General features: G+C 39.4%; 1 protein-coding gene across 2 annotated transcripts; it reads right to left on the minus strand.

Moving 5' to 3' along the window:
• Positions 1 to 8,994: 8,994 nt before the first annotated feature.
• On the minus strand, positions 8,995 to 22,542 carry LOC105040657 (protein SEEDLING PLASTID DEVELOPMENT 1). Of its 2 annotated transcripts, none has more exons than XM_019848894.3 (9): positions 21,973 to 22,542; positions 21,620 to 21,834; positions 20,715 to 20,865; positions 19,795 to 19,986; positions 18,627 to 18,789; positions 18,273 to 18,517; positions 10,823 to 10,999; positions 10,589 to 10,711; positions 8,995 to 9,384 (listed from the first exon to the last, which is right to left on the minus strand). In XM_019848894.3, the coding sequence occupies exons 1-9, from the start codon at positions 22,411 to 22,413 to the stop codon at positions 9,226 to 9,228; spliced, it is 1,866 nt and encodes a 621-aa protein (XP_019704453.3). In that variant the 5' UTR covers positions 22,414 to 22,542; the 3' UTR covers positions 8,995 to 9,225. The 2 variants fall into 2 exon arrangements, with proteins under 2 accessions (XP_019704453.3, XP_010915594.3); XM_010917292.4 differs by lacking the exon at positions 8,995 to 9,384 and adding an exon at positions 10,025 to 10,477.
• Positions 22,543 to 24,950: the final 2,408 nt, after the last annotated feature.

The raw sequence follows: 24,950 nt of genomic DNA on the forward strand, positions 1-24,950 counted from the left end.
AAGGTTTGATTGGAGAACATATCCTATATATGGAATATACTAATGCTGAACCACATAAGGCGATTGCACAAAAGTTGACCTTCGTTAAGCTTACAACAGCTTTTGGTTGCTTCTTTAATTAGTTGGAAGTTGAAAGCCACTCGACGTTTCAATCGTGAGCTCAAGTGGTGCCTACAATTTAGTAACGAACCATCCGGGTGATGACTCCATTAATTATAGCTGACTCATGGATAAATTAAAATAATATGTATCACTGGTAAACGATCCCTTTCAAAGTATATGAGTTTTGGCACCATGGAGGAGTACTAAAGTTACAGATTTCCTTTGAGAGGATGACCCACCCCACTGCAATTTCTGAGATAAAGTTATCTAAGTTCTATTGATATGGTATGGTCAATATGCAAGAATGTCTAAGCTCCAATTCAGGCATAAAGTTAAGGATCATGACAGCAAGAAAAGTGGCCATTCAGATGGTGTCAGAAAAGCTAGATCATGAACCTCTATTGGTTTATGGTGACAGCTCCGGGACCAGCTTGTGGAGCTGCTTCTGAGCAAGCAAAGACTATCTTCTTTCTTTCCTCAATTCTCCACCAACCCACCACCACCACCGCCCCACCCCCCCAACCTAACCGCTAATGAACAACCAGTGGAGCCCCATCAATTAACGTTATTTGGGTAGATTAACTGGAAAATACCTCCCAAGGATTCAAGTTAGAACCTCCATGGAGAAGAGGCGCAACTGTTAAAAACGGCTATATATAGTCCAGTTCGGGAGCAAGCGGAGACTTCCCAAGGATCCTGAGCAACATATATGTGCTAATCAAACTAAGCGAAGTACCAGAAAGAATGTAGGTACAATTAGTAGCCGTTGTTTGCCTAAAACTCTAGCTAAGGGCGCTAAAGTAGAAAGGAGACTAGAATTAATACCAAAATATAGGTACTAGATAAAGAGAGAAGTTTCATCTTGTATAGAAAGCTAAAGAGATGGCTATGCTTGTTCTGGAATTAAGTAAAAGTTACTTCCTGTTTTTGCAAAGGTCTGGAACAGGATCAACTGTTTATCCTCTGTTCAGCTGGATGATTAACTGCTCTCGTCCTCAGTACTTGAAATTGGCCTTGAATCCAACCCATTCATGGTAATTCTGCAATGCTTCTTTTTGGTTGCTTTATCACTCCGCTAGGATCTCTTATGCCGACCTCAGGGCTCCAACTCTTCTGTTATGGGCAGGCCGTGGGGGGACCTCCCTTAAAAGTTCCACATCAGGCAAATTCTGTAGTGTCATGTGCTTAAGTGGGATACGAGCACACATTCCTTCACGAGGCGTCTTTTCCTCCGTCTGGAGCTGAGGAACAAAACCGTGACTCCGGAGGTTTTCACTGGACCGAAGCGCCTGGGCCCCTGGGGAAAGCGGACAATATCTCGTGGGGTCCGAGACGGCCGCTCCGACGACCATCTTGACACGTGCACACTAACAGTGGCGCGCCAGGTAGGGGCCATCCGCCCCCTGACTCACGCACATGACCTCTCCAGAGTGGGAGGCTGTGTTGTGGGCAAGCCGCGGAGGGACCTCCCTTAAAAGTCTCACATCGGGCAAACTCTGTAGTGTCATATGCTTAAGTGGGATACGAGCACGCATTCTCTTACGAGTCACTTTTTCTTCTGTCTGAAGTCGAAAGACAAAATCGTGACTCTGAGGGTTTTTACTGGGCCGAAGCACCTGGACGCCTGGGGAGAGCGGATAATACCTCATGGGGTCTGAGACGGCCGCTTCGACGATCATCTTGATACGTACGCACTAACATCTTCTACGCTGGAATGCGGCACCACAGCAACAGGAGCGTTTATCTGTTCTCTCTCTCTGTTGGTTTAATTTATTCTCTGTTTTCTCCGCTGCTGCAAGTGTAAAGCTTGTCCTGGAGAGCTCTGTCAGCTGAGCTGCTCTTTTTATCTCTTTGTACGTACGAACTTTTATCTCCTCTCTTTAATCTAATAAACTGGGAGGCGAGAGAAGGAGGCGATTCTCTCGCCTCCCGTAACATCACCCCCCAAAATAATAATAAGAAGAAGAAGAAGAAAAGAAAAGAAAAGAAAAAAAGCTGATCGTTTCTCATTTCATTACTCCGAAAGTGCCAGGTGTTTTCTCCATTTTGCTCAAAAAACTTTATCAACTGAACCTACCAAACCTACAGGTGGGTTTTCTTTTCCCTTTTCAAGCTTTTTTAACGTTTAAATAAATCTAACCGGAGTGAAATAGCAACTCAGAAAGAACTCGCTTGAATCGAGAACTCAACTATTAACATGATGAATCTTATCCATAGGAAGTTATGCTGAAAGTGACAAAGCGCATTCGATCTTTCTCTAAAGAGGGTCCTTTTCAGACGACCTGAGGGACTGAGATGTGCTCAACTTGTTGGTGTAATTTAGAGATCGTTGTTCATCTTTTACAACCGATACATCTTTAGCCCTTCTCTTGGCAAAGGAGGATAACGAGGGTTCTCATATAAACCTTTGTAGGAGTCTTCATCTGGTGACCTCTTGCAACTAAAACCGTGAAAGGGAACTAATCCCATAACATGTACATAACGTTTGCACGCCAGTCATGTCATATATTTCTGCATTAGTTGTTCTTTCCTTCTTCTACTCTCCCCAGACTCCTAAGACTCTTGCTGTAGATTATGATGGGGGACTTTGATTATAGATGCCGTCTTCTTCTCAAAAGGGTGACAATAGCTGGGTGCCAGCCTCCACGAGCAGGTCTCTTCCTCCACATGATGCTACTCGATTGAAGGGCTCTGATACTTTTTTCCATTTAAATCTATTCCAAAATTAAGTGGTAACCTTACGCCCCGACAAGTTCATTGCATTCAAAAGACCCCTACAATTTCATTGGGCATAAAACACCTAGGACCATTGATGAACACATCTTCCTCTGAACCTAGTACACGGACCAAGGGAACCATGCATTGGAATTTGGATAAATTCTTGCTTACATCATATATGTCGAGCACTGCATACAAACATCGCACATGCAATCATGAGTCCTATGGATGCTAGATGCGCATGCAGACAAGCTCTTGCCTTAACTTCAAACCCCTATTACTAAAACAACCATATAGAATATAAGCCCCCCAAATATTTGATTATTTTATGCTCAAAACTTGGAAAAACCTTATTTTGCTAGAATAATTGGACAATGAGTACTTAACTCCTCCTGGGCCAAGTACTCTGATGGCCCCTCACCCCCATCTCTCTTCTTAGAAAAATCAACACGATAGCGATGGCGATGCCAATAAAAGTCAATACGATGCTCGATGATCAAAAGTTCAGTTCAATCAAATAACTTGATTAATGATATAATTGACTCCACAGACAATCAAAGAGATCAAATCTGATAGTATTTGGATCTACTCAAGATGAGTGCTGGCATGCTATTTGATGACTGCGAATCAGGACTCTTCACTAAGCTCAACCAAAATCATTGTAAGAAAGTCATTTACTAAATCAATCTTAGAGAGATAAATTATTTTAAAGCAATAATTCTAGAGAGAGAAATTTTTAGAGAGATAAAATGGGGTTCAAATCGAAGGATGAGGGGGAAGAGAGAGAAATTCTCTCTTTCTTTTTTTTTCTTTTTCTTTTTCTTCTTCTTCTTCCTATGGCTTGTTTTTGGTGGAACAGGAGACCATGAGGTCCCTTATTGTTTCTTGGATCATGGGCTATGGCCAACGGTAAATAGGGCTGCGACGGTGCAGCCCAGAGCACCCAAACAGTCCACTGGCAACTAGGGCTGTGACGGTGCAGCTCAGAGCACCCAAACCAGTGGTCGGTGGTGACCACCGATGTCGGAAAATCGAAAAAAAAAGGGTGGAATAAGGAAGAAAAATAAGGGTAGGCTTTGAGGGTGATTTTCGATAAAACCAATGGCCGACGACTAGGCCTAAGGGAAAAAGGAGAAAGGAAAGAAAGAGAGGAAGAAGGGAGGAGCTTACCTCGAGCTCCGACAGTGTCTCCAGCGAGGATTTGAGGCAGGCACAATGAGAATGTCTGCGGCTTCAACGGAAGAAATGAGAGAGAGAAGAGAGAGGAGGGCTGGTGATCATCGTGGCTAGCTTCAGAGGGGGAGGAAAAGTTTATAGAGCGAAGGAGAATCCGAATCTTTCCTGGATTTGACTCTCTTTTCGATGGACTCACGTGGAAGAAGACTCCCAGCAAGAGTCTTTATCTTTCCTTTCTTTTTTTTTTTGGATGCTCCAAGAGTCGTGTGGGTGGAGGTTTAAATGGGATTGGGATATTCCATCTTAAAGTCAAAAATAGGATGAACGACGACGGTGTCAATCTTGACCTCCGGCTCTTCGTCGAAGAAGACGATGGGGAACGAGGTGGAGATGGTGGTGGCGATCGGTAGCTCCGTCATCTCACCGGCAGGGAGGGAGCATGTGGATTATAGAGGCGAGATAGGATTTTGAGGGACAGGAGTGACGTGGGAATGAAGGAAGAAAGAAAAAAAAGATGAGGATAAAAGTAAGTTAGGTATTTTCTAAACTAAAACAACGTCAAATGGATGTACTATTACGTTAAACTTAAAAGAGGGACTGGGAGCTGCACTTTCAGTTAACAGGAATTTTTTGTTACAATAACAACAAAGGAGGGAGCGGCAATTAAATTCCCGTATTTTTTACTCTCCCTTCAGTGAGCAGCAACTTATCCGTGATCGCGAGATAATCCATACAGTTGAGAAGCGCAGGCATGATTAACAACTGAAATACACTGGTTGTTACCATAACGGCCAGTGTATATGCTCGAACGACTCGGCGCGAGCTTCGGGCCCCTCTAGGTAAGTTTTCTTTATACTCTCTTATATTGCCTTTCTACTACTCTTAGGCCTCCTATTTCGGAGAGTCATATTTGATTTAAACATCGGAGAACCCCTCAATGGAAATGCTCTAGTGTCTGAATTTCTTTATCTTTATTGTTTTATGTCCAATCCAGCATCGGAGCAATGATCCGAGCAAGATCAAAGATGCATGGCATCGAAGCCATTGCTATGTAAGTGTGGCAACCATTGGACTATTACAGCGGAGGCACGCCATGAACCTAGCGGAGCTTTCTGACCTGAACGGCGGATGAGCCGAGCTCTCAAGCTATCTTCTCAATTTGACATCTTGATTGGGCTGGTTCCCAGTGGCGACAGATTGTATATTCCAAAGAGATTCATGCAGATTCTCCTCTCATGGATAAAAAGGTTACAAAGGTTTCAATCAAAATGGATCCTTCAAAACATAAATATCTGACCGTGGATGCACTAACATCATCCTCATAAGCTCATGCGCCGAAGTACATAACCCATAAAATATTATATTAAGGTCAATTTGTTGATAGGCCAGCTAAGTTTCAGGGTCCAACAAACTGATCAGCGAACACCGTCTTAAGATACACTTACGAACTGTTAACAGAGCGCCAACCACAGCTCTGAAACTCAAACAAGACTACTGAAATACGCTAGACAACGAACACACAAAACAAAAGAGAACTCATACATGGATTCCAACAGAGACTCCAGTACAAGGTTTATTTTCTTAGTCCTCGAAGGCTTCGCCAGGACGAGCTAGGAGAGATCCCTGGAGTGGTGCTGAGGGTCCGGTCCCCCCGGGCTCACCCTCTTGGATTGACTGTATGTAGTATCAGACATCTCCTGTCCGCCGCTTGCTGCGAACGCAACTGTCATGTTCGCCCTCGGCCCTCCGGCAGTGTTTTCCGAGACTTCCTGGTGCATCAAACGAGATTCTGAGATCCAAACAGAGGAGGACAAAATCAGGATGGTGCATAGCCAAAAACCTGGCCTCAAAGTGCTCATTAATTCCTTAGTTGAACTGCAATTTGGAGCTCGAGAGGTTTATGGCCTCTAGGCTCTCGCATTGAGTGCTATTTATAGGCGGATATGGAAAATTAATTAATAAATAATTAAGTGCTTGTTGATACATTTGTAGGCTCGACCACTAGGAATTCATGAGGGGGACCCTCCAACGGTCCAGGATTGTTTTTGATAAGGACACTCTAACGCTTTAGTTTAGAGAAGTCCAATTAGAATATTTTTTAATAAGAATTCTCCGACGTTCAAATTAAAAGACGAAGAATAGAGGAGAGAATGATTTTTGAGAGTTTACTTTGAGAGTTTCCATGCCGCTCTATTTATAGAGGAGAATTAGAGTCGTACATGCTTTAGAGTCTGGATGATTTTTAATTATTGTGCATAAATTAAGTTCGGCGACAGTTATTTTTAATTATATCCTTTCTTATTTGGACAGTAAAAAAAAGGATGGATTTTGTCCATAAAGAATGTCGCATATCTCAACAGGAGGTTGGCCAGAATCCACGGAGAATGTCGCATATCTAATGCGGAAGTTGGCTTAGGCCAACCTGAACATATCTCGCCCATAGCCGAGATAAAATCACCTCGACTGAAGTTAAGATCCGAGCTGCCGCCCATGCATTCCCCGCGAATACACCCCGGTTCCAAGGCATATACCTGACGCCTTTAGGCCAACTGGAAACAATTTTCATGCTTGCGGGAGTCTGATCTCCAACATCTTCGATCGATGTCGGCGTGGAAATGGTGATCCACAACAAATATCAAATTAAATAACACTCGGTCGATAATCTTTTCTTTTTTTTGAAGATAATTCAGTTTTGTAACCTTGTGTTATTTGTTGCGTACTTTTGATCATGATAATAGTTATCCCGAACCGCCGGTTCATCCCCTTCCTCTAGTGTCCATGTACATATCTAGTGGAGGGTGGGCGGTGTGGTCAAAACGCGTCCTGCTCTCCTACCACGCAACTGGCTAGTTAGTGGGAGGACCTAAGCCAAGGTTTCTGTACTTATCCATGGAGTCTCCATTGGAAATTAAACATTACGACTTTTTTCTGCTAAAGAAAACATTACGACTTTAAAGAGGAACGGATGGATAAACGCGCGCAGCTGAGGAATTTGGCATCGACGACCATTACAACAGTAAAGTGAACACAAAAAATTCGGGAATAATTCTCATATTTTTCGGGGAAACAATCAAATAAATATTACGGTGATGAATAGATGCAATGTTTCTTTCTCATCTATTCTAGTTCTAGTATAGTATATAATTAATGGCAACTGAACTCCCTTGATGTGACCATGTTACCTCCATGCGGGAGGCATGCCTGACTAGTCGCATTTCCTCATCCCCTCCCCTCTTTTCTCATCCACGTACGTTTTCCCATCATTTCCTCATCCCAACTCTCTTATTTCCCCACCATTCACTGGTAGACCAAAGACTCAAATCCTTCTCGTAGTTGTTAATTATTGGCATTCAGCACGTACCATGCCCGTCGCTTGAAAAAGACAGCCGGATAACGTCAGAGGGAAGAAGATAAAACTCCAAGCGATGAGAGCACGTCGGAGGGTTCAGGATTTGGGAGATTACAATTTGAGATTCCTTCTAAAAAAATAAAAAAAAACTTTGGAATTGCAAAGATTGTGATTAAAGGTACCTAGATTTCAAGTGCTTTCTACTATTTAGAGCAGAACTCTTGATTCTAGAATTTTTGAAAGTAAGGGCCATGCTATTATTTTTACTTTCTATTTTAAAAAATTATTTTTATTTTTAAATAAAAATAAAAAACCTTTGCTATCAATATTTTTTTTGAAAAAAATTTATGATTCTACCGCCACCATTCAATAACATTATCATCACTGATGTGGAAGATATTCCGATTAACTTTGGTATTGTCCAAGATAGAACCAACTCGGTATATCCAACCTCATCATCTTGGACAACCTTAAGGCATTATCATGCCTATCCGAGAATATCGAGAATATCAATGGCAGTTATACATACAATCATTGTCTCATGAATAAGGTGCTCGTAACAATTGGGGCACGTTGATCATTATAATGACCCATTTAACCATGAATTAGTTTTTACTATGCAATTATTATATGTCCCCCTTATCACGAAAAAGGCTATCGACCTCCTTTTATAAATAGAGAAAGGATAAGAGACCTTTAGGTACGTCTTTAAACACTTATTCTACAACTCTCTTTCTCTCTTAATCTTTCTTTTTTCTTCTATTGTTTTTTCGATTTCAATTGACTGAATCATCAAAGAATCTTCTTCTAAAAAACTCCGACAAGAAGATTTTGTTTCAGGTTCTGAGGAGCAATGGCAGCTTCATTGATGTCAATCTTATTGCTTTTATCTTGCCGCAAAGTTTAACAGCAATGGCCACTATTATTTCACTATTGTCACCACCTCCACTGCTACCACCATCCTTGTTGTTACCACCATCTTCACCATACTAACACCACCATCTTCAATGCCTTCATCATGTCATTGGCACGGATGCCATCACTATCAATGTTGCCACCATCATACCACCACTGTTGTTTCTACCTCCCTCACACAGCTGACATCTCAACTATCATAATTGTTGTTGCTGCCTCTATCATACCATCATTGGCTTTGTTTATTTCTTTATGTTGCTAGTATCGTAATATCATCGACATTGCTGTCATCATCATTTTCATCTTTGCCATATTATTACTACCTTACCATTAATATCATCAATGCCTTCGCTATCTCCACTGCTACTGCCATTATCTTTACCATTATAGTTTGCACATATTTTAGAAATAATTAACTATACTAAAAATATATTTTTTTAATTTTAAAAATATAAAAAATAAAAGTTATATTAAATGATACCTAAAATGTTTTTTGTTGGTTGCATGAAAACACTAAGAAAGATAATTTAGTCATGAGAAAGTCCAGCAAGACCAAAAAATTTTGTCAAAAGGATCCAATCGAGAAACCTTCTCTCATTGTAATAATAAAAATGGATATAATTTTTTTTAATATTTAGAAATAAAATAATGATGCAATGAGGGCTTCATTATTTATATAAACATAACTTTTATATAAAACTTATTTGATATAAATTCTAGTTGAATACAATGAAGACTCCAAATCGTGCGGTTCAGAAAGTTAGTCGGCCAGAGTGGACAGGCGCATCATTTGCTAAGCCACAGCTCGGATAAGTATTCATGAACGATAGTGAAACAAGCACTATAGGAAAGATACGTCGTCATGACAGAGATGTTCATGATATCCAGAGGCTTCAGTGTAATGTTGAATCTCCCAGCCACCATTGCAGCAATAGATTGGATCCTTTCTGGGCTCCAACTGCCATCTATTGTTGTGGGATCGACGAGAAAGAGCACACTTTTGTTACCAGAAAGAGGTAGTAAAGCAAACTTCCTTCATCACCCACCGAAAGAAGGGCAAAAGTCAATATAAGCGCATCCCCCGGCACTGGACCTAGATAATTACATTGGCTGGTTTTCCTTATCTGTGTCAAAAAATAATTAAAAATAAAAATCGAATTTAAGAAAAAAAAAGAAACACAAAACAAGCTTGGACAAGATGTCGGCAAGGATAAAAGAGATCACCCTCCAAAATCTAGTGTCTGCAATGACATCCCCCGCACCCGCAAACTAAATGTGACACTCCATTACTAAAAGCTTGTGAAGTGGAGGCTAAGCCCTATTAAAGCATTGAAACTTGAATCCTATGTTTGACTTTACTGTAGTGCTGCTTCCTGCTACGAGGGCTCACTTTATTAAGCTTGGGAATAAGGTTGGACCGCAAAAAGTTTGTATGCAACTTACACAGCAGTTGGACTTGGCAGCACTGCTTCCACATCTTTCTAGATCTGATTCTCATCTCATCCAGGACTTTGCTGGGACACATTCACTCAAGCACTGCGTAGACAGAATCTGACATGATATCTGGCTATCTATTGAAATTGATCTTAACCTGGCATTTTGACATCCCTCAATGAAAATAATTGGCAACCGAGCATTCATAAAATCCACCCCAAACAGTGACGACAGATTTTTGTTATTAATTATTTCTACAATCATCTTGTTTCCATCAAATATTCTTTATACCATGTCATAGAATTGATCCCTTCAAATGTCAAATCCACATTGAGATCAAGCATTACTGTATATATAAAATTTAACCAGTCCATGTTATAATAAAAAATTAAATCTAAATCAAGTAGTTGGAAGATTAAACGATAAAAGCGCCCTGGATATTCTGGTTTTGAAAATAATGATACAAATAAGAATATTTGACTATTCAGGCAGAAGCGGCAATCTAGCCACACCATTTTGTGAACTCTTTAAACCATCAGGACTGCTAAATTCCTCGAATGTGCTACTACCATCAACGACCAGATGAGGATTCTTCTCTTCTATGCCAACCTGAAAGGGAAGGATTTGCAGAGAAACACCTGGCTCCTTACCTACTATTTCCCACTTCAGTTTGTATTTCTCAATGAGTTCTATTTGAATGGATATAATGTGTGATGGCCTCGGAAGTAGCTGTATAGACTTCCCTCTTGGAACCACCACTTGTTCAATAGCCAATCTTGCTTCCTAAGAATGGCAATTGATGTTTTTGGCTCCATGTTATCGTCTCAAATGCAAAAATGAGTTCTAGGATGAAAGAGATTGACTGAAATTACCAAAAGATTTAATTAACAATACCTCTAAAGCATCAGTCTTTTCTGACAGACTGACTTTCTCTTCTGCTTCAAAATCTCTGAATCCATCAGCATGTTGATTTGTAAGGGCACGAATAGCCTTCGTTATTTGCACCAAAGAGTTTGTCTACAAAGAATAGAGAAGTCACAGAAACCAAAAAGCAACATCAAATAGCCCATAAAATTTCATAAAAATAATAAAAAATCTAGAAAAATCCTCATATATCTGCAGTATTACCTTTGTCACAAAGATTGGTTTGTTGTGAGATTTAGCAAATGCTTGAATATGAGGATTTTTCTTGAGCTTGGAGTGTAAGGCAAGAAATGCATCTGCTTCACTGATGTTATCTGTTAGAGTAATTATTTCTCCCATTTCCAGCTGCTTAATTGCTTGCAACACGCTTGTCTCTGTGATCTAGAACAACTGCTCAACCAATAAGTTCCAAATTGAGCTTCTTTCAATTAATTACAGCTTCAAAATATGATAATGAAGGTATCATGTTAACTGGCAGATATCCACATAAAAAGCATATGCCACAATGTTCTAATGATTCATCAGAACCTAGAAGCTATTAATTGGTAATGGTCCATAGAGTAGTAACTGCTTAATCATGACTGTGCAAGATATTTTCTGAGTTAACTGATCCTGCTTCTCATGTTCCACATTAGTCAGAAATAATCTCATAAAAAAGGTAAAAAAAGAAAAAAAATGGATTCCCTAAACTTAAATAAGAGCAGATGTTGAAGAATCCATGACAGGCTGCAGATGAACAGAATGATACATGTCAGCTATGACAACTGTCAGAATAATAAGAAACCAATATCCAGTTGTTAAAGTTGAGAAAGTATAACACAACATACAGCAACCAAATACTATTGCTTGCTCTTAGGTTGCTAGTAGTTCATCTCCTCTATGTTTGCAAAGCTTTTTTGTGCATCATTAGAAATCAACAAAATGAAGCATCACCTGAATCTTGTTCCTTTTTGAGAGAAACTGGAGGCGTCTTTTTCGGGAAAAAAGAAAAAGAAAAGAAAAGAAGAGGGAAAAAGAGAAACTAGAGTTATCAGCAAAAGCACATTTCATTTTGCTTCACCTGTAATGAGGATCCTATAGTAAAACACAACAACAGAATAGACTAGCATAAGTTGCATTCAACATGCAGGGAAGACAAAAACAAGTCAAAATGATGATGGTCATAGATTCATATCCTAGAACTGAAGCATTGGTAACATAAAAACTTACAAAGATGGCAGTGAAAATTTCAATTCAGAGATTAAAAACTAACATTAGATTGGTGCCAGAAAAATTGGTAATAGACAGAGTACAAAATAGGCATATATGTAGCATACGACGGTTATGCACAATGTCCGAGAGAGAGGGGGACGGTGGAGGCTTGAAGGCATTTCATTCTTTCATAATTCCTGACATAATGCATATTTGAATATCTATCTATCTATCTATCTACATAGATACATAGATAGATATAGATATATAGATATATATAATGTATATTTCAGCTCCACAGCTGATCATATTCTGCAGTTGAGATGATGATGATCTTGATCAGCTAAGGATCTCTATTCAAAATATGAGAAGATGAGGACAATCCCTGATCTGTGCTCTTTATAAGACCATCCAAGCTGAGTAGCCTGATTCAGAAGCATGCAAGATAGTGGATCTGAGTGCTGGTCTGTGAAACCAGTGTTCTCATATGTGTCAAAGGTGAATGCATTTATCAAGAATGCTTGCAAAATATTAAATGAACCAAGATCGCAGATAAGTGATCCAATTACCGGCCTTGTAAGATACATACGGCATAGGCATTTCAAAACATCAAACCACTAAATCTTTCAATGACCATAATCATGGATGCATTTCATATAATAGGTTAGAAATGAAGGTACTTGAGTAAGGGTGAAATGTCATGAAAGGGTGCAAAGGCAACAGTGAGATTTCAGTAATTGAGCAACCAAATTAGTTCCTAAGGAAAATTATCTATTATTTTCTAATTAATGGTGTGAAGACAACAATCCAAGAGATAATAATGGTGAAGAAGGGAGATTCGATATAAAGCTGGATACCAAAAAGTATGGCAGCACCTTAGGCAGGTTGGGTCAGGTTGAGGGCTCAACCTTAACTTCCTAACGAGGAAGCATGGATACTCCAAAACACCTCCCATGGCCATCTCCAATATGTATTGGATATGGATATGTTCCCAATATGACTTTGATACGTGTGCGATACAGGAAAGGAATATCCTGAATTTTTTCTAATTAAAATAGGGCTTGAATAGTCCTCATATACATTTGAATACTTCCTGGATACTCCCAGAATATATTTGGATACATCGAAGATATATACTTCTGGGTACTCTAGGGACATGTACTGATATGCTAGTGGGTTATTGGGCTCAGGCCAGGTGGGTTATGAAGCTAACCTCTTTTTCCCTCCTGTAACCTCTTTTTAGTAACTTAGATATGTTTACTGAATTTTACTATGTTGTTCATTACTTTTTTAAATTTCATTTTGTGAACTATCTTGAAATTTATGATTTTTGAACTTCTAATATATTAATATATTGGTGCTTTATAAGAGAGCAATTATGCTTTTTGGATGTTTTTAGCATATGTGTAAAGAAGTAATATTTAGTTATGTTGTATCCTGGACAGACCATATCATGTTTTTTTTCTCAAGATTCGTCATATTGGCATATCATATCATATCCATATCCCCCAACCATATCTTATCCATAACCCATACCCAGTCTCTATTTCCTAGCTTTATATCTCCAAACATAAACCAGCCCAACCTGGTCCCAGGTTGGCATTTCTCCAACCAACCCAACTTAGCCCTCTCTTAAGCTAAACTTTTAGTTGGGTGGCTTACTGTCAGGTTAGGCTGGGTTTAGACAGATTACTTGGTCAATCTGTGTTGCGCAGGTAACATGAGACTAGCAAAAGGTGTGGGGGTAATTTTGTTAGCTTAGTATTGAGTTGGTTGGGTTCTTATATGGCTGCACTTGCAAATTCATCAACTTAATAGGACTAAATATATAGTCAATTGAAACATATGCATTTTTTATGTCAAACATAAATATAAATTTATTTATCAATCGGATTGGGTCAGATTAGGCTTAAATTTCCAATCCAATCTGGGGTCAGGTTGGGATATTTGAGCCTAGCGCAACTCATGTTCATAAAAGCTCATTGTACTCTAACAAAACAAGTGGGTTGAGCTGGATACCTTCAGGTTGAGCCAACCCATGTTGCATCCCAATTTAAAAAACATGCAGGAAAAACTTTGTAATTAACCAGATAGCTTTAGAATGCTAAAACAAAAATTATATATCATAATTAAACTTTCTTTGCCAGCCCACATATTTGCTAGCCTGGAACATCACTTACTTTTAGCATAAACTAAGACCAACAGATATGATAATACTGATGCAGCACTTCACTGACCAAAAATTTTTTTAAAAAAAAAAAAAAAGTTATGTACACAGAGAATGTCTGTTTCAAGAAAATTCTTTACAATGATTTGCAGCACTCAGATTTATGGTGGACTATGCAGATTACGACCAAAAATGGAAAGATAAACCTATCAAATGAGAAAATTATATTGACTTCCCTAATATATTGAGCATTTTAGGAATAGATCACCTTATTTGGTAAATACTGTGAAATACTCAATGAGCACAAAGCTATGATATAGACAAAACTAGACATCAAGAAAAGCGACTTTAGAGGCCCGCTTCAAAAGTGCAGGAGCAGATGAAAATAAAAGGCCCAAGGGTAGCTTAGCGGGATGAAGAATTTAGTTACAACCATACGTTCCACCACATGTAAATGAGAAAGATACTAACTGGTAGGTTGTTGGAGCTATTATTGGAGATATAATGACAGATAATGAGGGTTCAGGCAATGCCAATGCCACATTCCAGAAAAGGAGAAAAATGAAAAGAGAACAAGTGATGATAAATAGAAAAAAGAGAAACTCTAAAACATATACAAAAGCCAAAAAAGGAAGCTGTCAAGCTGCTAAGGTCAAGGATATGAAGAGAAAAAATAAATAAAGTTAGACTCTAAGAAGAAGAAACTAATACTAAAAACTGAACAATATTTAGGACAAAAAATTGCAAAATAATTAAACCACATTGTCTTTAGGACTTCCGATCATCAAGGTTTCAGTCAAAAAATGGAGATGATTTTTAAGTTTTCGGAAAGAAGACATCAATACACAGAACTAATACCAGCTTCACGAGATAAATAGTATTGACAAGCATTGAAGTGAAACCAAATAGGATATGGTGAGGGTGTAACATATTTTACAAGGTCAGTGAATTATAGAACTTTGTGGGATCTAAAGGAAGTGTAAGGTGAATGGGGCAAATGCATTTGTTCATTTGTCAATGAATACCTTTGAAAGATAATTTTACAGTCCACCATGACAGAAGTTTGACCATCAAGAGCAATGCAATACATCACCAAGAAATTAATAAACAACCATAAAGAGATAACTAACAAGTAAAACATTGTTTTTTTCAAAAGAATGTTGCACCACCAGGGTTGACTTGCAGGGGCTAAGATATAAATGCATCTTTCTACATACATGATGCATATAATAGGGAGGAATGGGTATCAAAATATTAGTCAGATAATGACCATGTAGCTGCAAATGGAACACAAATCAAGGTTCAAAATATCTAGTATCAGACCCACACTAACCAAAGATGGGCATGGTGCGTGTCCTATCAAGGATCATATCAACAAAGGGTATTTATGAACACCCTTGGTATGGCATTTTTTGGCCCCTAAATTCTGATATTGGATTTTTTTTTTTTTAATCATGTTTTCCTGTCTCAATGGTATGGTTTTACAAGAAAAAAGTTGGTAGTACTGGGAGTATCAACTAAATTACCGTAATCATAATTTTGTGTGTGTCAAAGTTAGAGACATGCATATTTATCACATAAATCAAACTACTTGCAATCTAAAATACATACAAAACATATAGATGTTAAGACTAGCATTTGAAAAACAATTATGCAACTAAGATTCATAGATCAAATAGACAAGCAACATACCAACAGTTACAATGAGTGAATTGATGTAAACAAACATATAAATAGCACTAAACATTTAACTAGTGAACAAAGAAAGAAACAAGGTATTTTACAATTACCAATAGCAAAGGATAAGATTTTCTCTGTCCTATTATTGACTTTGAAGCAACTAGTAAAGAAGGCATATTTTATCCATTTTAAAATTTGAATAGCACTAAACAATTAGCTAGTGAACAAAGAAAGAAACAGGGTACTTTACAATCCAGTGGTAAAGGATAAGACTTTCTTTGCCCTATTATTGACTTTGAAGCAACTATTAAAGATGGCATGCTTAATTCATTTTACAATTCTTCCAGCCATTCCAGTATATAAAATCAATTTGCAAGAATCATTGGGGCCTCAACTCTCTTATATCACTTTGTTATTCAATCAAGATTGACAAGGATTTAGACTAATATTATTTCCGATAACCAAGATTTTGCTTGTTGACTAATAAGAATATACAAACTATCATCGCTTATATTTTGCATATAATGAATATGAGAGCCATTACTTGTATTGTGCTCTAGTCAATGATTGGAGGTATCAATTCTTATTTACACACTTCTAAATAACTCCACTTGTTTTCAAACTATAGTTAAAACTAAGACATTAACAGTACTTGTTTAAGGGTTCTCCTCTATATATATGCTTGTGCTAAACTCATCATTGGAATATGCAAATCTTATTGATTTAGTTACACTCTTTACTGGTCTCGTTTCCATGATGTTGAATTCTTCCCTCAATGTCTTGCTCTGTTTCTTTTTCTCTCCCTTGGAGACTCAAACTGATTTCAATATTCTCCATAGAATTGCATGATATTTATTTAATTTCTAATTTTTTTAACTTTCTTTTTTTAATTTGTGAGAGAACTTGTATCCATTACTACCATGTTGTTCAAGTAATAGAGATAATGCATCTGAATTGTTCCTTGATTTAGGATGGTATCTAACCAATTCAATATTTCAATGAATTTAGGTATGTTCCGATTTCTGTTATTTAAATGAATTAACAGCAACCTTCTTCCTCCCATTTCCGCCTTTATTTAAATGGTGGAACACAAGTAAGAAACAATATAAAATAATGCAACCTAAGCTGTAACTAGACATATCGATTGGGCTGGGAGTGGTGCAGGGCCAGCTTAGGTCAAACCAACCTTGATCTACACTGAAATTGCTCAATGTGGGTCGGTTCTGGTAGGTTGAGTGTAATTCAGGTGGTTCCTACCCATATCAACCCTCTCTGTACCAAAAGGGGCTCAGTCTGATATGTATCTTTGTGAAGTCATCCTTGGTATGAACAAAGTAAGCACTACATTATTACTTGCATATAAGATTATAATGTGAAATTCAATGTTCTTTGGGAAGAATAATTTTAAATAAGATAAGAACTATCTACTGTTCATCGATCAACTACATATTACGGACATTGGTTGTGTATGTGTGTAATGGAAAAGGTTTCGAGGCCAGCCTCATGGACCTTAGAGCCTAAAGGTACACATTTGTGCTTCCCAAGAAAAATAAAAAAACTTACAATAATCTCTTTTTTTTTTTTTTTTGCCATGCACCCCCAAATACAATGCTCTCTTCCTTTCTTTCCCATGGACACCCTAACCCCACACCTCATGGAGAAAGCAAAAAAAAAAAAACTGATTTTTGATTTTTTGATATATTATAAGCTTTCCTTCTTTAATGAGAATTCTCACATGTCCAAACTCTTTGTAACGCTCATGCACAAAAATAGCAGCACAAAATTATAATTTAAAAACATCAAGGATGTTTTGTATCTATTTTTCTTAAAAATTGCAGTCACCTACACACAATGAACATGAATATGCATCACATGTGCTAGACTCTGCTGTTATAATAATTTCACAAAGCAAGCTCGATTTCAAAATGTGAAATCAACATATTAGACTGGAAGTGTTGTGCCTATGGTTAGTTTGCATGCTACAATTTAATTGTACAAAAATATAACCTATCAAAGTTCTAAGACCAGCTCTGAACCAAATATAAACACTTTGTAATTAGTGCCAAACTTTTGGCCAAGTATTGACAAAGTAGAAACCTGCAGCAATTCTTGGAAGATCAGTTGACAGAAAAAGAAACCATTTCCTTATTAATTTTGTAATTTAATATCATAAAACTAAGGATTGAACCTATACTTTAAAGAAGTCCACATATATGGCAAGGTCTTGTAGGCATTTGATCATTTCCAGCACAGATCAAGAACTTGAATTTCAACTTAAATCACAAACCCATAAATGATGCGCTACTTTATGAAACTAAACAATAAAAGGTGGCAAATACAGCATAAAACAAAACCAAGAGGAAGAGAATATGCTCAGTGAAGTCACTAAGATAATTATCAGAAGAAGAAAGCCAGAAAGCAAACCAAGTTTTAGCAATAAGACATAACAAAACTTCCATTAAGAGACCTGAAATAATGCTAAAACATGATCACACAATAGGAATGAAACAAAAAAAAGACAAAACAATCCACCAAGCATGAAAATTCAAATTATTTTTGAAAAAAGATAGTATAAATGAGTTCAAAGAGAAGATATAATAAATCATGACTTCATACCCCATAAACATAGAGGTGAAAATCCAGTCGAAGTTGATGAGATCTCTCTACTCCTTTTCCTGCAAACTCAAGATTGACTACATTATCACTAATTTTTTTATCATCCCTTGTCAAATGATCATCAGTGATAATTGCATCTTCCATGCAAGATACTAGATTGTTCGAAGAATCCTTCTGTTCAGGAAGCATGTCTTTTGTGGACCCCATTGGGCCTATCTTGCGAACTTCAAAGTTTGGAGATCGGCCTGTATCAAGAAAACTATAAAAACATCATAACTTGTGAAAAGATTACTATTGTTTCACACATAATATGATAGATTAGGCCTCATTGAGGACAGAAAACAAACTAGACACCTGCAAGAAGAGCATCCACCGTAGCCTCCAATCTACAATGGACTCGTAATTCAGTCTTTGAAATGATCTCTGCACCACAAGTAAATGTTGAAGGTCCTTTTCGCTCCAGAACAGTCTTTTGGACCCCTCTCCTGCTAGCCTCTTCATCACCTAAGGTAACACTCTTAAACACATGCAACAATGCAGCAAATTACAAATGGAGGATTAGGAATTAGCTTTAAAATGCATATTCAACAATCATTATTGAAATATGATTAACTATTATTTTCTATTGATGAATAATAAGGAATCCATTTAGGTGTTGCTGGTATAATTCAATTTTATTGAAACTGCTGACAGAGAAAGATGAACAAGGTCACACCTTACTCGGTCAATGTCCAAGTTTTCACAATGCCAATTGTGACATGATCAAAAGGGTCAGCCCTCTAGCCATCCACTTCTGTTCGCACCCTGCTTTGGGTATCAATGATTTTGAACAGGCTGCACTATAAAAACCATTCATCATCCTTGTGCACAAACATCGTGATTCTTCCTTGTATAATTGTTTGTTTTTCTGACCACTCAAATGGTGTCTTAGTGTTCCCCTGCCTCATGTAATTTATGCCACTAACCTTCCTTGATGTTTCAAAATTTTCCTTTTTTTTCCAGAGGAAACACTCTTTTACTGGCAAATGGGATGATATTTTATTCTTCATTAAGAGGCTCCTTGATAACTTTGAAACTGAAGTCTTAACCCAATAGTTGGCTTTTGGATAAAGCACTGCAATCATACACAAAGCATTGCTTTGTGGCACACATGGCATTTTAGCTTAAACATCTAGCCGTTCGTATGAGAAATCCAAGTTATGCTTTTATTTTTCTTGACCAAGCGCGGATCCTCTGTAGTGCACCACAGCATGCTGTGGATAGTGTTGGCCATCCATCACACAATGGGCGGCTAGCAAATAACGGAATGCCAGGCCCAAGCTGTGCGGCGCATGTTATTTGCTGGCCATCCATTGTGTGATGGACGGCCAGCATGATGCACCGCACGCTGCGGTGCATCGCGCACGCTGCAGTGTATCTCGCCCACTGCAAAAGAGCCAGTTTCTTCTTGACTTGTTCCTTATGATCTGTTTTTGTTAATAATATAAAAACCATGCTGGAAAATGGTAGAATCAAGGCATACCTGTATTCCTCCAACTAGCATTTCTAGTGAAGGATTCATTATCAAATTCTCTATTGTCACTCCATGAGCAGTGGCAACAAGCTGAATGCCGCGTTGTGCAATTGTGCTAGCAGCCATTGCTTCCAGTTTGGTCCCAATTTCATCGATTACAATTACTTGGGGCATGTGATTTTCTACTGCTTCAATCAATACCTAATTAGCACGTAGATTGAATAATGATTACTTTATTAGCATAAACAATAAATCAACACTAAGAACAACTACTAATATCTGGTATGTATATAAGGGTCATCTTTAACAACATGTTATCTGCACATATTTCTTTCAGTATCAGACACCCATAACTTCAGATGTTTGAAATAATCTTCAATCATGCGTATAAAATGAACACAAAAGCACAAATGCCTAGAAAGAATTGGAAAATCGCATATCACAAATGCTCAATTATAGAGAGAATATCATGGATGCTCAATATCATCCAGAAATTGTCAGTGCAACTTTGGAGTGTTGATGTGGTTTATTCAAGTTACTCTGAGAGAAGCCGGCTAATAACATGATTAGGCACATTAAAAATATAAGTGCAAAATTAAGCAGCCCAAGGAAAACCAAAATTGTCCTATTCACTAAGTTAACTCATATCTTTTCTTAGTCAAAAGAAAGAGAAAAGAAAGAGAGCTTCTGATACAGCAAGAAGAGTATTGGTTCTGAAAGAAAGCATAGCAGAAAGTTAGTAACCACAATACACAGCTCGGCACGTTAAAAATAAGTAAAAACTCATGAAACTAACAACATGAAGCTAACGCATATGTTATTTTAGAGGAAAAATACAGATAAAGACCCGAAAGAAGCTGCCGTTAGTTGGTACAGCAATATCTTTTGTATGTGAAAGAATGCATTGACACTCAGAAAAATCTTCCAACCTTGTGCTGCATGTCGGAATTAGGTACTTGCAATCTACGAGCACTGCCAATACCAGCATGAGGAATATCACCATCTCCACCTATTTCGTTTGAGGTGTCAACTATCATAACTCGTCTCTTGTAATCATCTGCAAGCATCCGAGCTATTTCTCTGGAAAATTAGAATACTAGGTTAACCAGTGGTAGCTAAAAAAGCGGATAGAACAACAAACCAATGAACAAGCAGAAACCAACATCTTCTAATGGAGTATTTTAAGAAGTTTCATCCATTAGAAGCACTTATTGACGGTTCCACAATCTGGTGTAATGGCAAACTCTTGGCTCTATTGCATGAGCAATAATTTATCTAACTAAAAGGCAGGTCCTTGATGTTGTGAGAGTTTCAGAGATTCAAACTAAGCAACATTGCTGACCATAATCATAACCAACAAGCTTTATTCTAAAAATATATTGGGAAATAAAGGATAGCCGATAGAGTGATAAATGATAATCACTGCATTAAACCAACAACATGATTTTAATGGAATTTAAAATTAACAACCATAAGTTACAGCAAAGCATACATTATCATAATATTTTTATTACCATTACGGTCAAGCATTCCACCAATTCAATTAGCACATTATATGAACAAGAATTGCAAACAAGTACATGCAGATTACAACTCACTGAAGCACAAATTACACTGAGAAAAAAAGGAAGCTTCCCTAAGTATGTATTAACATCAAAAACACCCTATTGAATAATGTATTACGAAAATACTAATCTACAGTTTACTCTTTACCCTGTTGAGGAAAACAAGGAAAATTGAAGCTCATTTTGATACCCGAAGACTGCAGACCATAACAATGATACATTATCTCATCTGAGGAAACCTTATAATTTGCATCGGAAAAAGATGAAACCTTATAATTGTGGTCTTCCCAACTCCCGGAGGACCAATGAGCAAGAGAGAGCCCCCATCCTTCACCAAATCGTGCAACAAATTGGCACTTCCAGATACTGCACGCCCCACCCGGCATGTGAGACCAATGATCGCGCCCTTCCGGTTCCTAATAGCACTAATCCGATGCAAAGTCCGACTAATCCCTGCACGGTTGTCCGCAGCGAAATCCCCCACCTGACAAAACGGAAAGTAATTCCACTTATAAGAGGTTCTTGATGTTCTTAGTTTATTATTGTTGTTGTTGTTGTTGTTGTTGTCGTTGTCGTTGTCGTTGTTATTCTAGTTTCTTGGGTGGGTTTGGAAGCTATAAACCTGGGAGGTAGCATGGTGGAGATCTTCAGCGGAGATGGGGAGGTCGGAAAGGAAGAAGTCGCCGGAGGGGAAGCGGGCGAGGGGCCTCCGCCCCAAATCCATGACGATCTCGACGAGATGGCAGAGCTCCGGGTGGTTCTCCACCCTCCGCCGCATCTCCTCCGGGAGGAGGACCAGGAGGCGCCGCAGCTCCTCGTCGAATCCACCGCCGGGGTCGCCGTCGGCCGCCGTCCAAGAGGCAGGGCTCGGAGGGAAAATGGAGCACGGGCGCCTCCACGTGAAGTCAGGAGCGGAAGCGAAGTTCTTGATAAGGGCGCGGCCCCCTTGGGGAGCAGGCAATCGAAGGGGGCCGAGTGTGGGAAAGTGGAAAGGGAGAGGGTATGTAAGGTCGGTTGCGTTTCTTGATGGTGGTGGGGGAGGAGATGGTCGGAGAAGAAACATTGGACAGGCTTTGTCCGGCCGCTCGTTGCTCGCGCGATGGGGGTGGAGGGAAGACGAGATTTGGTGCAAAGCCTTGTACCCTCCACTGCCAGATGGGTGGTATTCGTGCGCGTCAACTAGAGGCAGTGAGTATAGTCGGCACTGCCGCGGCATCGATGCCGGTTCTCCTGTTTTATAGGTCCGCGGGGCTTTGCAGCCGTTTGATCTTGCTGGACAGCCAGAATATTATTTATTTATTATTTAAATTTTAGTAAAAAATAAAGTTCGACTAATCAGGAAGAAATTTTATATGAAGTGATGATGTATCAGAATATAGATCTAAATTCTCATGAAAAAAATCTCTTGCACTTGCTATTCATTTGACTTATAATTGCTTGGTGCTTAGATAAATATTTTTTTTTAGATCAAAAGAAATTTGAGGATTCTAATTTCAATCACTCTAGACTACAAATTGAAATTTTGAATGATGTTCTATCTTAATATATATATATATATATATATATATATATATATATATATATATATATATATATATATATATATATATATATATATATATCATCTTAACAGTCTAACCTATAAAACTAGTGTTGTACCCAAAAAAAAATAATAATAATGATGAATTTTTTCTATGTGAATGATTTTTTGTGGAACCTATGATCAACTCATTTCAAATGAATGGAACTCTCAAGTTTTTCTTCAGTGAAAAAACTCATCTAAGTTCTCAACAACATCCTTCATTTTGTTGATTAAAGAAACAAACTTAGTTCTATGAAAAAATATAAAAAGCTCTCTCTTTCTTCACTATTAATTTTTCTTCTCCTTCTAGTTAATTTTCTACTCTCTCTTCTTGTTTCTATTCTTAGCTTGGCTTTCTTTTACAGTTTCCTTTTATTTTAATAAATGTGAGAGAGGTTACCCTCCTTTCTTTGCATTGACATTGTTGCTCATCCCCATTGCCACGGTCATATGGGTTAAACCAATAACCAATCAAGTTTTATCCCAATTTTTTTTTGTGAAAATGACCGATCAGGCATAAGTTTTGAGTAGAATCAATAAGTATAATACTAAAAAAATATGTCATTCACAAACGTTAAGTGTGACCGAGAGGCTTGAAAGGAACAGAGACTTAGGAAAAACATCACAATTAAGAACACCTCTCAGAATCCAACCACTGCAAATTCTAAATCACAACCATTTAATTCTCTTGTTGGGGTAACCGACCGATCGACCGACCGACCGACCGACCGATCGATCGACCGATCGAAGGTACGTCGATCGGGCAGGCCCTTTCTGCCCTGCCGACCGACTGCACCAGGGGGTCCGATGCCCGACTCCCCCGACGTGCCCGACTGACCGTAGGAGGAGTCCGAAGCTCTATCCGGTGCCCGACTCCCCCGACGTGTCCGACTGACCGTAGGAGGAGTCCGAAGCTCTACCCGGCGCCCCTCGGCTGGCCACCGACCCAAGATCGGACGGCTCCTCCAGGCACCGTACTACCGCCAGAGGCTGTCAGTCCTGACAACGGCATGCGGCGCTACCGCCTAGCGGCATTATCCCGCCTATGGCATGGTCAACCTTAGTGATTTGACGGCCCCACGGCGAGTTGACATCTTTACGGCGACTCTGACATTCTACAGTGAATTGACAATTCCTCAATTGTCCGCGCCATTAATGACGGCACCATGCCACGCTCCACTATATATATCAGGGAAGGCAACAGTGCTGGGGGCCTTCCGGAAAACCTTCAGGCTTGCTCCCTCTCTTTCTCTCTCTCGATTGAGCTCTCTGTCTTCATTTCATTGTTGCCCAGTCTTCTCTCTGACTTGACCGTCGGAGGGTCCCCGCCGGAGCCACCTCCAGTCAGTGCGGACTTTCTTTTGCAGGCGCTCGTTCCCGACGACCAGGCGACGAGGAGATTGGCCGCAACAGATTGGCGCGCCAGGTAGGGGTACGGAGCAAGACACGCACAGGACATTACGGTACACTATCCCCACAGAATTTGAGATGACAAAGACAAGGGCTCAGCGATCAAGGGTTACCGGGTCGGCGAGGCGCTCTTCCCGCCGGAAAAAGGCCTCTCCTCCACCCTCCGCGGCGGAACCTAGTTCTCCACACCCCGTGGTGACCACGGAGGTGCAAATCACGGCGATCGTGCGGCAGATGACCGTGCTGACGGATGCGGTCAAAAGCCTCCAACAACAGCCGGTACGGCTGCCGCCATCACCGGCCGGGCAACCGGCGGCACGTCCGATGCCCTCCAGGAGCAGCCGTCGATGCCCGCATCGATCCCCGTCGCCTTCGCAGGAGCACCTGCCGCAGTGCTCCCGTAGAGAGGAGGGGGGCGGCCGCAGCGCGATGCCCACAGGTCCCAACAGCTTTCTCCCTCCCAGCTGGAACGAGCAAGGAAGGAGAAGCGACCGCGGATGCCGTCCGCCTCCCTCTCGGAATCTTCAGGAGACTCCACTCTTGGGGTCTCCCAGCACCGACGGACGGACGACTACGAGCGTAGGTTCGAGAAAATCGACCGTCGGCTT

The sequence above is a fragment of the Elaeis guineensis genome, chromosome 3, assembly GCF_000442705.2.
Source record: "Elaeis guineensis isolate ETL-2024a chromosome 3, EG11, whole genome shotgun sequence".
Taxonomy (NCBI): domain Eukaryota; kingdom Viridiplantae; phylum Streptophyta; class Magnoliopsida; order Arecales; family Arecaceae; genus Elaeis; species Elaeis guineensis.

Excerpts from the sequence above, each read along its gene's own strand:
- LOC105040657 (XM_010917292.4), bottom strand. The coding sequence starts at position 22,413 with ATGTTTCTTCTCCGACCATCTCCTCCCCCACCACCATCAAGAAACGCA. Across the intron at positions 18,790-19,794 it reads TGCTAGTTGGAGGAATACAG|AGTGTTACCTTAGGTGATGA; the intron begins GTATGCCTTGAT and ends CATGTGTTTAAG. Across the intron at positions 11,000-18,272 it reads TTCACCTCTATGTTTATGGG|ATCACAGAGACAAGCGTGTT; the intron begins GTATGAAGTCAT and ends CAGTTGTTCTAG.